This window comes from Meles meles, chromosome 5 (assembly GCF_922984935.1).
Source record: "Meles meles chromosome 5, mMelMel3.1 paternal haplotype, whole genome shotgun sequence".
NCBI lineage: Eukaryota > Metazoa > Chordata > Mammalia > Carnivora > Mustelidae > Meles > Meles meles.
This window is the reverse complement of record NC_060070.1, coordinates 41,167,957-41,183,001: the sequence shown is the minus strand read 5'-3', so window position 1 is coordinate 41,183,001 and position 15,045 is coordinate 41,167,957. Positions and strand designations below refer to the sequence as shown.

General features: G+C 34.3%; 1 protein-coding gene across 3 annotated transcripts in view; it reads right to left on the bottom strand.

The window, feature by feature from the left end:
- Positions 1 to 5,541: 5,541 nt before the first annotated feature.
- Positions 5,542 to 15,045, bottom strand: part of MAP3K7 (mitogen-activated protein kinase kinase kinase 7) — a 75,080-nt gene continuing 65,576 nt past the window's right edge. For 2 of the 3 annotated variants that reach the window (XM_046005904.1, XM_046005905.1), the window contains 4 exons: positions 13,835 to 13,940; positions 9,162 to 9,223; positions 7,897 to 8,012; positions 5,542 to 5,778 (listed from right to left, as the gene is read on the bottom strand). In XM_046005904.1, the coding sequence (XP_045861860.1) occupies positions 5,598 to 5,778; positions 7,897 to 8,012; positions 9,162 to 9,223; positions 13,835 to 13,940 (465 nt within the window). In that variant the 3' untranslated portion in view covers positions 5,542 to 5,597. Of the gene's footprint in view, positions 5,779 to 7,896; positions 8,013 to 9,161; positions 9,251 to 13,834; positions 13,941 to 15,045 lie in introns of those variants that run through there. The other variant, XM_046005906.1, reaches the window with a different exon arrangement.

Here is a 15,045-nt window from a genome sequence, read left to right as displayed (position 1 = left end):
GGATCTAGGTAGTATCTTTGCAGGAAACAGATTAAAAGTCAACAAGGCATGTGAAGTAATACTACCATTTTTACTTCAACCATAAAAAGTTATAACCGTTTTCAGGTTTCTTCAGTCTCTAATTTGAATTTAGTAAATTTATCAATGTTTAATGTAGTTTCTCCTATAATACCTAAAGAAGAGGTGTCCACCAGAAGAAACAAAAAACAAGTCTGAGAAGGAAATGCATTTTGTATATTACTTTTGTTTTTCAGAAGATAAATATCCAGCATTTGTTCGGTGATTTCTGGTGTATTCAAAGCAATTATCCTGATGCCATATGGCATCTACAAGAGATCACTGACCACTACATTACAGGATAAAAAAATGCATTTCGTTACTTGGAAATATAAAAGCACCATGGAGGTGCCTGGGTGGCTCAAATCGTTAAAAGCATCGGCCTTGGGCTTAGGTCAGGATCCCAGGGTCCTGGGACTGAGCCCTACAGCGGGTTCCCTGCTCAGTGTGGAGTCTGCTTCTCTTTCTCCCTCTGCCCCTCTCGCCTTACCCCCTCTCATGCACTTTCTCTCTCAAATAATAAAACCTTTAAAAAAGCACCACAAGACTCAGATAAAGTTAAAGAAGCATTTGATTCTCAAAAAGAGAATCACTGAAAAAACTGACATGAAGGGCAGTTCATTTCACAAACTGTTTTGGTGGGGCCTCATGGCAGTAGGGATGAGAAACTGAGAGCGGTTACTAATTACTGATGGAAAAGGAACACAGGCCCTGGCAGTAAGCAATACATGAGCTACCAGTGTAATCTTATTTATTTCTATGGGCACCACTATAGCAGACAGGACCACCAACAGCATCTGTAGAAAATACCCATATCAAATACTATATACAGAAGACTGTTTTGTTATTTGAAATAGAGTTTCCCAGGTTTCTCAGTAGCAGAACAGCAGCCACAATCTAAATGAAAATGGAAGGAGTAACTTTTAAGAAGTCACACTGATCAACTGTATTTGCTGAAAACTATCATGAACCTACTAATAGGCTGCTACTGTCCACATCTGTGTTGCATTTGTAACACCTAAATGCAGAGACAAACAGGCTGACTTTAACAAACAACCCAAGGGATTTTGTAAGCAAAGTATTAGGGTTCTGAAAATGTAAAAATAAAGTGATCTGATATGTTTCAGAAGAGAACATGACACAATCAAGCTGGCTACAATGGACACATCGAAAGTCTCTTCAAACCCATGTTTTCTCTTGAAGACTGACAGTGAAAAGTTCTCAAGTATCACTAAGAATGGTTTAATTAAAATTTCCTGTGAAAGGCATTAAAACAACTATTCAAGAGGGGAAAAAAAGCTTAAAAAGTAAATACATAATGAGTGATTTTATTGTTTACAATTGTAGAAAATGCAAACAAATTTTTATTGTTAGAAAGCACTGTGCCTGAGGCCTGAAGTAAAGGGAGGGAAGGACTGTAAAGGGGAATGGAAGACCCTGGGGAGTGGGGATAGAAATATTCATTACGTATTTTGTTTGTTGGATGGTTTCCTGAGTGTATGAGCATGTCAAAACTCAGTAAACTGCATTACACATCATTATATGGATGCAGTTTCTTATATAAAAATTATATCCCAATTAAAAAAAAAGAACAAAAAAGTAAAAACAGAAATACAAAAATAAACCAAAAATGAAAAAGCCTGAAGCCTTTCCGAAGAGTGGAGAACAAGTCTTCTTTCTAGACCAAGTCTCACAACATCATTTCCATTTCCATTTTTAGCATGTCATTCAGCTGAGGGGAGTGGAAGAATGAAGGCACCCCACTCATTGAATAAATGAATGTGAAAGCTGAAGCATTCAGCAAGTTTTAAGTTACAGTATGGCAGAATGGTTTGGAGCACAGACTTGGTTTTAAAAGACACATGTGGGTCTCAGTGTTGGCTTTGTTGTGATCTAGAGAGTGGTCACAAAGCCTCTGTGCCTGCAAGTGATCTCATATCTTCCCCCCATCGTTTGCATTTCTCATGCTCTTCTTCGCATCATGGGATGATGGGGGCTGCAGCATCCCCTTGCATGAGATTCTGCCTAAAACAGATGATGGGGGAAAAGGAGACTCAGGCACAAGTCTTAACCTTTAGCAGCCTAATTTTCCATCTGGGAAATGAGAATATGATCTAACTACCATGTGACTAAAGAGAACATGTAACTGGGCATTAGCCACAGGAGCTTCACTTATAACATGGCTCAATAAATATTTGTTAAAGGAATGAGTGAACGATGAATGAGCTGATTTGCTAAAATGAAGGTCGAGTTTGTAAAAGTTTATGTGTACCTTATGTGATGGCTGGGAGACTAGGAAGTTGATAAAGGAATGGAATACTTCATGTAAGGTAGATAACCTAGAGGAAATCAGTTTTCTAATGAGAAGAATCACTCAGTAACGTATATGCCATATTGTACTTTATATAAATCATGATTTAATGAAACTGTGAAGAGTACCCATTTAACAAAAAAATGTGAATTGTTATAGATGGATATGTTAACTGGCCAGTGACTTACCCTCTCAAAAATCTGATTACGTTATAATTGTGTTGAGTATTTTAAGAGTACTCACTTTTCAGTTTTTATTTAATTTCATGTAAGGTAAAACACTCCTATAGCAGAATAGCTCACAGCTCATTTGCTGATATAAATCATTAACCATTTTTATAAACAAGTTTAGAATAACCATCTGAATTTTATTACAAACAAAAATAAATCTAAAAAGCTTCCTTCAAGTATACAGTATACACAAGGATTTTTGCATTACACTGTTTCACATAAAATGTTCTGAATGACAGACGTAGAACTTCCTACCATTTGAAGAGAGAAGTTCACTGCTGAAAGCCACACACAGAAAGAAAAGAGCATCACAGGCAAGGCCTGTGATCTCTGGCTACAAGCAGGAGCTGAAACTAGGAACACAGAAAAACTTGGGAGAAAAAAAACCACATTAAGTACTCTAAAATGGTTCAGCAAAAAGTCAAACAATTGTAAACAACTTTTAAGCAAATCTCTTCAATATGCGGTGCTGCTCTAAAGTAAATGTTAAATGATTTTCATTTGACTCAGTTATTTTTAATGCTGAGGAGTGTCTCTCTCTAGACTTTGTTTTCTTTCGCTTGAGGAAAAAAAAATGTAATTAGGGATTGTTTGTGAATTTTTTACATGAGGGCCTTTAAGCCACTTGCTTGTCTGTTCACTATTTCTACCCAAAAATGAGGGTTAGAATAAAAAGTAAAATTTTTTTTATAAGTAAAACATTTGGCTCCTTGTTAAAATTTGTTTGAAGGTTTGATGGTGAGGATGCTGGATAAAACCGGCTGTAGATTTTAATTATCCCTGCTGCCCTTTTCTCCCATCAAGGATAACCAGGACTTAAAAGGTATGAGCTTTGCAACACAAGTACTTTAAAACCAAGTAGCCTGAAGTACACTCAGTGTCTAGGAGAATTACAGTGTGAGAATGAAGGAACTTACTGTAAACAAACAAGCAAGGGTTCAATAACTTTTTTTTTTTTTTTTTGCATTTGGCACCATGACTTAACACTACTGTTTTCTTCCATTTTCCTATGTGAGATTTTTATAAAGTAATTACATGTAATAATAATAAATTTTCCCTTTATGTAATATATAGCAAAAACACATTAATGACTAGAAATAAAATCTGAAATCTATAATGCTAAATCCTAATGGAAAGGTCAAGCATTAGCATCCACACTTGAAGATCTCATGCTCTGAAATAATCAGAAAAGTCTCTGAACACTGACTAGGTCCCTTTCGGTGGAGTGACACATACATATCACAAGCAGCAATGCTATGAACGGGTTATACTTTTCCTTACTCTACAGTTCTTTTCTATGTCAATTTTATTTTACTATTGATATGTTGAGACAGTATACTTTTAGTTAGGTAATCAAATTGGGAACGACAGCCCTTTCTTTTATTTAAATAAAGTAATGGTAGACATTTATTTACTGGAAACTTTCTGATAACATTTTGAGGAAGCTAAAAATGACACAGTTTAGTACAAACTGTCTTTTACCTTTATTGCTTGTATACACAGGAATACATTATAAAACTCAGAAGGAGGAGAAAAAAATAACAGAAGAAAAAGTTACCTGCTTTAGCATTTTTAAGAATAGTTTTGATAACTTCTTAGATCAACTTGCTTATCTGAAACAGAGCAAAACTACAATACAATCATGATGTAATTCTAATAATCACAGCAATTATGCTTTCATTTTTAATTTTCTCTTCATAAACATTAATGCTATAAAAATGAGGTTGATGACATCCTTGTTTAAAAGACACCTTGTACTGGTATCAAAATGTGATTTATTTTAATACCAACTGAAAAAATAGAGCTTATATAGTCTATTATTTCAATGAATTTATTACCTTTATTTTCAAAGTTGGTAGCAAAGTTATTGTTAACAATATAAATTTTCTCTTTATAAGTGTTGAAATTCCCTTAAAAGTGTTGAAAGGCAGCAGGCATTCTAGGATGGGCTTGCAAGGAAAATCAATTACTCCAATGTTGATAAATAGTATATTTCATGAATTTATATTTATTTCTTTAATTTCCTTACTAACTTCTCCTGATTTGCCAGGTTTTTTACTCTTTTGGTATCATAAAAGAAATCTAAGCCCAAGCCTTTTAGCTGGAGCAATTTATTCCATTTTCAATTATTTCTCTTTAGTTTTTCAAATATAAACAAACAATCCAATAATCATTGCAGGAAGGAATGATCATTTAAGTTGGATCGTGTTCATTTACCTTTTAATTTCATTTAAGAGATATTACTATTAGAGTGATAAAATCTTTACAGTTTCAACACACATACACTCAATCACAAAATTAAAATCTTTGTATCTTAAAAAAAAGGTTCCATTTTGTTCAATGTATCATAGTCAGATTTTAGTCAAATGAAATATGTTCTCATTAAATACAGCAGCCACCACTTACCTTTAAATATTTTATGGACGGAACTAAGTTTAGTACTGATTGAAGGATGCTGGCATCAGAGCCCTCACTCGCAACTATCGCTAAATGTTCTGGATTTCTATAATGTACCACCGATTATTCTAGATTTATAATACCCTGTCTTTAACTTGGTATATACCATCTTTTGGAAAAAAAAAATGTTTTTTGAGATGAGATACAAGAACAAAATCATTCTTGAGGTTCCACCTCGAAAAAAAGACGATGTTTGCACATAGCAGCTAGTTTGATACCCCCTGTTTTTGTTAGGCTAGCCTTCACACAATGAGCATGCATATACAGCCATGGTTCATTGCATCTGTTTTGAAGTTGAGAACTGCTGCTTATTCAAGTCACAGATGCCTCCATGTTATGCAAGGAGACAGTTGAACTGCATGTCCACCATAAGAAAAAGAAAATAAACGATGAAACAAAATGCAGCAAATACAGGCAGTTGGCATTCAGAACACGCCCAAAAGCTAATACTCATGAATTGTCATTATAAGGGCTTTTTTCCTAAAAAAAAAAAAAAAAAAAGTCTTTCTTTGCATATTTTAAAATTTAAAGGTCCCAGAGAATCATGAAGTGCCTTGTCGTTTTTGCTGCTGACTTCTGATGACCTCTAGTTGTTTTTTGCATTGCTGGTAGTAAGTAGAAAGGCTTTTGTTTTCATCTAAAAGCTTTTTATGTTCCTGTACCAGACGAGATGTATTTTGCTGGTCCTTTTCATCCTGGTCCAGTTCTGCAACTAGTTCTTGCCTGAAAACAAATACCACACAATAAAATATTGTATGTGATAGAAAAATTCATACTAATAACTGATGAGCTTGACTTTTTAGGACTTTTATTCTGGGTTGATCATTATGCATCTTAGGTATACTTATCAAATACACTTGTGGGCTAGAATAAAAACTATCACCCATTAGTCTGTGTACCCATAGAAACACCATAATCCTTTTGTAAGTAACTGTACTTAGACAAGTAGTGAATGCAGATAAAATGGTATAATACAATTTTTAGATACTAGTTTCCTGAGCACAGGAAAATAACATGTTTTATCATTCACATTCCACTTTTACACTCATGAACTTTTATTCATGCTTTGAAGTTACAGTCTTATTTAACTACAGTACAAAGTGGGGGCTCATATAACATGTGCAAGCTAATTAAAATAGATGCTACCAACTTAGAATCTATTTCCTATTTTAAAAGTGAGAACTACAAAGTACCACTTTCAAATGAGTTAACTCACTTTTACGAACATTTTCAGGAAAGAGCTTTAGACACTTTTACAGCCTGATAAAACTTTGGGAGATGTTCAATATTAACTCCTAAAGTGAAGTTCCTGGATATAACTGAATAATTAATGAAAAGCCTTTAGATGATTTTCTTATAATATTTCTCATTTAAAGTATTTAAAATTGATTAAAACTGTCACAATTTTCACACTCCCTTAATCCATCATTTATTTTTTCTAGCACACAACTAATTCCTCTTTCAAATGAACAAAGTATGGATTAATTATGTGAAAGAAAGAGATTTTTTTTTAACATGAAGTGTCAACAGTTCTACAATTAGCAGACTCTAATATTTATTTACTGTATATCCTTTAAGTTATTGAGGTGAAATCATTTTAACAGTAGGAGCTCGTTTTTCTTTTTTTTTTTTTGGGGGGGGGAGTACAAAAAAAAACTTTCCACGAATTACTTCAGGAAGCAAGAAATTTTCATTTATTTAGGTTAAAATGAACAGAGGGAATCCTATTACCATGTATACATATAGTTGCCTTGATTCTGTCCTATAGCATTTCATTTCAGTTACCACAATAATTAAGCTTCAGAGGTATAGAATTTCAGGAGGATCATGCTTAAGAAAACTAAGTTTTTGTTTTGTTTTTTAGAATTTCAAATAAAAGGACCATGAAAACTGGTTTTTAAGAAAAGGGAGAAGGAAGGCAGCCTCTTTATAACTCTCAGAAAAACATATGTGAGTATAAAACTCCCCAGAAAAACACTCACACGTATAAAATAAAGTAATTCTACTCTCTTAAACATATACCTAGAAAGAATATATCTACAAAATATTTTTTTATTATTATTTTTTATGTTAACATATAACATATTATTTTCCCCAGGGGTACATGTCTGTGAATCATTGGGCTTACACATTTCATAGCACTCACACCACGCACAGCTGAGTATTAGTAAATCAAGTTATTTTATCTATGTCTAAAGAAATAATAAATCTTCATACCTATAAATCTAAACAGCTTTTAGCTTTAAAATTCTTAGGACATAAAACATGTTTATATAACACCAGTTTATTTTCCTTAATTTTAATATAGTATATGTAGTCAAAAGGGATGAATTTTGCATTAAAAAAAAGCCCAAAGTTGCTTTAAACTTAAAGATGAACACATGTAAAACCTTCAAGTTGGAAATATAGTTGACCCTGGAACAACATGGGTCTGAACTACATGGATCCACTTACACATGGATTTTTGTACAGTACTGTAAATGTATTTTCTTTTCCTTATGATTTCCCTAATAAAACTTTTTCTCTAGCTTACTTTATTCTAGGAATAAAGTACATAATACATATAACATATAAAATACGTGTTAATTGACTGTTTATGTTATTGGTAAGGATTCTAGTCAACAGTAGGCCAATAGCATTTTTGAGGAGTCAAAATTTACATATGGATTTTTGGATGAGTAGGGGTTCAGCACCCCAACCCTCAAGCTGTTCAAGGGTCAACTCTGTGCTTAACGATTAGTTCTAAAAATTACAAAGTTTTCATGTTTTCCAACAATATTTCACCATAACATATTTTAAATTCAAAATACTAATGTGTTTTATTCATAAAAGATAACTTACTTTCTCTGTAATAACAATGCAATTTCTGTTTGAACTTTCATATATTCTTGTGCCATTTTACAATGCTGTTCAAACACTGCCATAGATTCTTTGGAGTTTGGGCACGGTGCTAGAGGCTAAAAATAAATCAGGACTCTTAAAACATAATTCAATCAAATTTCAATATCAAGCTGAGAGTTAAGACAGTAACTGTGATATGTTTTTATAGCACTGAAGCAGTTGTCTTTTAAAAATAAGTGTTAAACCATGGTCTAGAAAATTTCAGTGTCCTTTTGACAGAGTTAACTCAGAATATAAATTCACACTCGCTGTTTTAACACCTTTGTTGTTACAGAGAATCATGACCAGAGTATCACTGGCCTCTGGTTTTACATTTCAGGTTGTCAAACTGTATTATACCAAAAGAAGCTTCTAGCTCTCATACTCATGAGGAGACAGTGAAGTGTATTACTTAAATTCTCAGTCACTATGAATATGACAGTGTACCACGAAATCTATTAAGTAGAAATGAGCTTATGTAAATTTTTATACTATAGCACTAAAATTAAAGAGCAAAAATGCTATTTTTGATATTCTTGGCATTCCTTTTTTTTTTTTTGAGAAAGTGAGAGAATCTCAAGCAGGCTCCCCAACCAGTAGAAAGCCCAACATGGGGCTCTGCTTCATAACCCTGAGAACAGGACCTGAGCCAAAATCAAGAGTTGGATCTTACAGAGCCTGGGTGGCTCAGTCATTAAGCATCTGCCTTCAGTTCAGGTAATGATCCCAGGGCTCTGGGATCAAGCCCCACATCAGGCTCTCTGCTCTGGGGAGTCTGCTTCTCCCTCTCCCACTCCCCCTGCTTGTATTCCCTCTCTCACTGTGTCTCTGTCAAATAAATAAATAAAATCTTAAAAAAAAAAAAAAAGAAAAAAAAAGGAGTTGGGTGCTTAAGGAATCCAGGTGACCCTCCCACATTCTTGGTATTCTTAAACAAATAAATGGAAATATTTAAAGACAACTGTTAAGAACTTAAGACTACCAATTTTAACGCCCCCCCCACCCCCCCAGCCACCCAGGTGCCCCATGACTACCAACTTTACATCTGATTAACTTCACTGGACAAGTCATTTTAACTTGATTTTAGAAAGTTTAAGGAGGCCATCTAAAAGCATAAATAAATGAATATATGATGCCAGATATAAACAAAACTGTCCACTTTCTAGACAATGTCTAAACTTTTTCTAAGGAAAAAGTAAACATTCACTGAGAAAGTACTCTTTTACCTGTAGTTGGTGATCCAGTGTAAGATAAGCCATTGGGATAGAGTTATCTGATCCATTGGTATCTGGAATTCAAGTATGTGTTTTATTTTCTATCATGAATAATCACAAGCAAAACACAAGAGAGCATGCATGAATATTAGCATTTTTTCCTAAAGTAAATAATACATTAAAGTTATTGTTATTAATAATGAAGAGAGTCTATTTCTGAATTCTAAAGGTAAAAACGTAACATCCAATCACCAGATAATCAGAATGCAACCATACTCTAGCACAATTTAAGTTGGTTATAAATTGTGTAATGTGACAGGTCATAAGCCCTTGTTCAATTAAAAAGAAAAACTTCTACCCTTGAGACTAATACTACATTATATGTTAAACAACTTGAATTTAAGTAAAATCCTGAAAGAAAACAAAAACAAAGATAGTGGTATGGGACCTTTATATTTTAAATTCAGTTTTCATTGACTCTCCTAGTCTAACCTCATATCTCTTGATCATGCTGTTTACTATAATGCTGTGTCAATTCCCTGAATATTAGCATTCTTTAATGGAAAAAATGTGTGTGGGGGGAGACACATTCTCTTCCAGTGGACTATCTTAAAATCATATATATTCTAGTGTGAACCCCTTCCCACCTCTCCTAATGAGAATCACTGCAGAAAATGGAAGATGTTTTTGAGGGGAGTACATTGAACACAGGTGTAATGAATAGTAGGGAAACTGTAGCTCGATGTCATGGTGGGGGACGATTAAATCAAACCTGTTGATTTTATCAAAGCATTTAAACAGACAGCTTTTATTAGTATTTCATTTTTTCTTTTTTTAAGATTTTATTTATTTGACAGAGATCACAAGTAGGCAGAGAGGCAGGCAGAGAGAGAGAGGAAGGGAAGCAGGCTCCCCGCTGAGCAGAGAACCGGATGTGGGGCTCGATCCCAGGACCCTGGGATCATGACCTGAGCCGAAGACAGAGGCTTTAACCCACTGAGCCATCCAGGCGCCCCTTTTATTTGTATTTCAAAAGAGGTAAACTGTCATAACAACTTGCATGAGTCACATGGGATTAACGTTTATGCCTCCAGAAGCAGGCAGGGCAACTGTGAAGTAATATGGACTTTTTTATTTCAGAAGTAGCTACTTTCCCAATGTTAGGAAAGAGTAAATGAGTTAAATAAGTGAATTGTTCAAGGGCATCTGGGTGGCTCAGTTGGTTAAGCGTCTGCCTTAAGCTCAGGTCATGACTCCAGGGTCTTGGAATTGAGCCCCACGTCGGGTTCTCTGCATGGCGGAGAACCTGCTTCTCCCTCGCCCTCCCGTTCTACCTGTTTGTGGTCTGTCAAATAAATATATAAATAATCTTAAAAAAAGAAAGTGAACTGTTCATCCCTTCTCCTAACAAGTGACTCCTTGAAAGAGTGGTGCAGATAAATGTAAGTTCGGGCTGAAGCAAGGCATGGCATGCAATGCAATAAAAATCTAGGACAGTCTGATGGTTTGGTAACTTCAATAATTTACTACTGACTGATATTCTAGTTTTCTTTTGCAAAGCCATTGTGAATGTGCTTGAAAGTAACTCCAAAAGCTAAGCTAAATCAAACGATGTAAGAAAATGCATGTAAGAAATACCATACAATGCTAACATATAGTAAGCTGTCAATACGTGGTGGTGATGGTTACTATTACTGTTGTTATTATTGACGCTAAATGGAGAATTAGGAAAGAAGGGCAGTTTTACATACTTAAGTTTGTATTTCAGATTGAAAAAGTAATGTTTAAAAAAAGTAATGTTTATTATATACCGGAGTGCAATAAAGAGTGGAGTGTAGTGCCTAGTACAGTCTTCTTACCTACCCTAAAATCATATAGTAACGTAAGTATTCTTCTGGAATGGCTAAACAAAAACTACATTTACCTTATTATCTCTCTAACTCTTTCCCTACCCACAACAACAGTTTCAAACTATGCGCCCATGGAACACTACTTTCCGCAAAAGTACAAATGATTAAAAATTATTTCCCCCGGGCTTTATAGGAAGAATTAAGTATTGTGAACTCATTCAACATTTCTATTCTTATTACTTTCTTAAATCTTTCATACTTGATATATCTTATCAAATAAGCACCCTGTCATCTGATATATATTTACTTTTTAAAAAATTTTTATTTTTTTTAAAGATTGTATTTATTTGAGAGAGAGAGAGAAAGCACTAGAGCACACAAGCAGCGGGATGGGGAGCCGGAAAGGGAGAAGGCGGCCAGTGTCGGGTTCCATCCCAGGATCCTGGAATCATGACCTCAGCTGAAGGCAGATGCTTAACTGAAAGAGCCACACAGGTGCCCCTCTGATACATATTTTAAAATTAAGTATATCAGTGTTTCACAGTATTCAGGGAATAGAAAAAAAAATTCCTGGATTGTTCTATTAACTTTTAAAACACTGAGCTTTGCACTGCATATTCAGTAGTTTTTTAAATTACATAAAGCATGATGAGTTTTTTATTTTTAATGTGTCAGTATTATGACTCTAATAAGATTGTAAGCAGTGGGCCATGTCTTATACTTCGAATCTTTGCAAATAAGAAAAACTCTTTGGTGGGTTTTTCCCTCTCTGTGGCTCCCTCTACTGTGTCTAGCTATCTAACTGCTCTTGGGTATATATGTCTTTCTTTATTCTCTGTATATTATAAATATAAATCCAAGAGCACTCATTATGTGCTATGATTATTAAATTGATATGCTTTTTATTTTTCTCTGAAAATGGATAGAAATCCCTCCTCTTTTAAAATAAAACTACCTAATTAATTAGGTTACTTAAACTTATGTATGCACTTCTAAATTTTTCCTGAATCAGGGAGACTTCAAAGAAAAAGGCTTTACCAATAGCTCTTCCCTGTAATTTATTGTATTAGCTTGATTATCAGTACTTTTCTTAGAAACAATGCAAAGCTGAACATCATTAAATATAAGCTTAAACCAGTTTCAACTTCTAAAATTATATTCAAAATTATCTATAATTATAACCACATACTTGCTGTATTTCAAAGGAAAGACAAAATTCAGTTGAATTTTGGACCTAGATATGATTTCTAGCTATTGGTATTTTAGGTCCCAGCAAAGAAAAAAATGAGATTGGGTTTGAAAGGCTGGAAGAACACATGAAGTAGGGGAAAAAAAAAATCAGAAGTGAGAGGGACATAAGAGAATTTTTTTTTTCTTTTTACATAAGAGAATTTTTATTTTACCTCCATGAATTCACAATTCCATTGACTGGCATGGCTAGATTAGTCTAGGCTGAAGTCAGGAGGCCCTGCAAGTTGAGCACTAGGTCTCAGCAAATGCTGTAATGTCAGGGCAAGTACTCCCTCACCAGAGGGTTGATGAACCAGAAAAGAGCTAACCTTACCTGAATGTTAATGATCAAATCTGTCAAGAGCATTTCCCTACCTACCTCTGAGAAAAAGCACATTGTGACAAATTCTGCATATGTGCTGAGTAGTGAATGTTCTGGTCAATCCGGGGTTGGGCTTGCTAGGGGTGAAACTTAGAGGAGTTTTTGGCACCACTAAATTTAAACTTACTAAAACTAGAGGGTACACCCCTGGCTAAACTTAGTTGTATCTTACATGAAAGAGAGAAAGCTACTCAGTTAATTTTTTTAAATTAAATTATGAACTTGACTAAGCCATGCCAAATATCTATAAATACTTACAAGGAGTGTTTGTTTGTAAAGGGAGAAAGCGGACTTTTTAATTTCAATTTAATTGGCACTATTAATAACACAGTTGATCTTAAATAAAATCACAAATGGTTTCATTTTCCAAGGCCTAAGAGATCATCTTTCCCTCTCTGACACAATGACGTATAAATAATAAATTTTTATAGAACCATACTGATGAGTATTTATCAGGGAATTCTCTGAATGCTAAGGAAAGTTAATTCCACTGTGGCACATAACTTCCTGCTTGCCCATAATAAAAACTATTCCATCATTAGATTTTAATACTAGTATTTTGACCAGTTAGTCATTCATGTTAGGGAGTTTTAGTATTATTATTACTATTTTTAAAAGATTTTATTTATTTATTTGACACAGAGAGAGAGAGATCACAGGTAGGCAGGCAGAGAGAGAGGGGGAAGCAGGCTCCCTGCTCCTCCTAGTGGAGGCGCCACTAGGGAGTTTTAATTTAACAGGCTTTTTAAGGTCTAATTAACAGGAATTTATATAACATTAATGGCTAGAAATTTTTTTTCTTACTGAAGTACATGGTATCTCATGTCTTTAAAACAAAAGACTAAGATGATTATTTTTATTATCCTACTGATTTTAGTTATTTAAATGATAATGGACTTTACTACTATCACCTGTAGGATGGATCAAAAATAGGAAAATCTGAGACTTAAGAATTAAGAATACAGTATCTTCCTCTGTAGAGGAAAAAAACCATCTTTAATATAGATGGTTAGTATCTGGGGAGAATATGCAGAAGGCAAGACAATCTACCTCAGTACTCAAAAACTCATCTTTAAGTTTATTGCTAAATATCTGATTTTATTAATATGAAAATCTACTCTAAAATGCCTGCCTTTATAAAGATCAGTGTCATGACACAAATAAATGAAAACAAATATGATGAATTCAACTTCTTAATTATAGTGAGGAAATACACTGGTCACCTGTGGAATCATCAGGAGTCCATGGATGACTTCGAGTTGGCTTTTCTGAGGTTGGTCCTGAGGTAGTGATCATTCTGACGCTAGGACTGGACGACCTACTGCTTACCTATAGGAAGAAATGATAGGAGAACAAATGTGATTTTTATGTGAAAAAAAGATAAGAGAAAATTTTCATTATAAAGCAAAGGACAGCCTTTCATTTCTATCACTAGAGGTCTTGAAATACTCTTGAAAAAAATAAATAAATCCTCTAAGATTTTATACACAGACACATACACACACGTCTGTACATATGTATACACACAAACATAAAATTTATATGCACTCATGCATAATACCCCTTAAAAATTGATGAGCTTTCAAGAAAGTAAGAGAAATGCTCTGAGACCAGAAATAAAGCAGGATCAGGAGTCCAGTAAGTGCCTAAACTGTTAGCCCTGGGAATTTCAAATGAACACCGATGACCTAAAACTTTTGTTTTGACTATGTTCTGCACTCAGAGGAATAGGCATTAAGTCTTAGCCTTTGTAGGATGGGAATAAGACTGGAGAACTGCTGTGCTTAAAGCTAAAACCCAAGAAAGACTTCAGTCTTGGGGAAAGAGTGAACTAGGAATAAAGATCTACCCTACAAAAGCAGAGAGCAAATAAATTTGTCTGTCTTGGGAGTGGCTCTGGGTGGAGGGGAGAAATGTATCCACTGTGAATTCATAAAATATTTACATAACTGTTGGATGATACAACAAATCCCAACCACAATCAATCCCAAGCAGAAAAAAATAACAGAACTACAATAATGAATTAAACATGGGTCATATTATAGTCAATTCTAGAGAAAAAAGAAAATAGAAGATAGCAGAAAGTAGGCAAAGATAGATTATTCGCAAAACCATCCAGTTAGATTCTTAATAGCAAAAAGGAAGCCAGAAGAAGGTGGAGTATCTTTAAGCTGCTAAAAGAAAATAACTACTATCTTAGAATTGCTTGGCCAACAAAAACATAAAGAATGAGGTCAAAATAACATTCTTAGACAAAAATGGACTCTACCATCCATAAGCTCTTTTTAAAAAATTTTTTAAATTTTTAATTTTTTTTTCATCCATAAGCTCTTACAACAATTTCTAAAGCACGTAGTTTAGGGTTAAGAAAAAGTTTTCCCTGATTGAACGACCAAGTTGCAATCAGAAATACTGGTAAACATAAGGATGATTC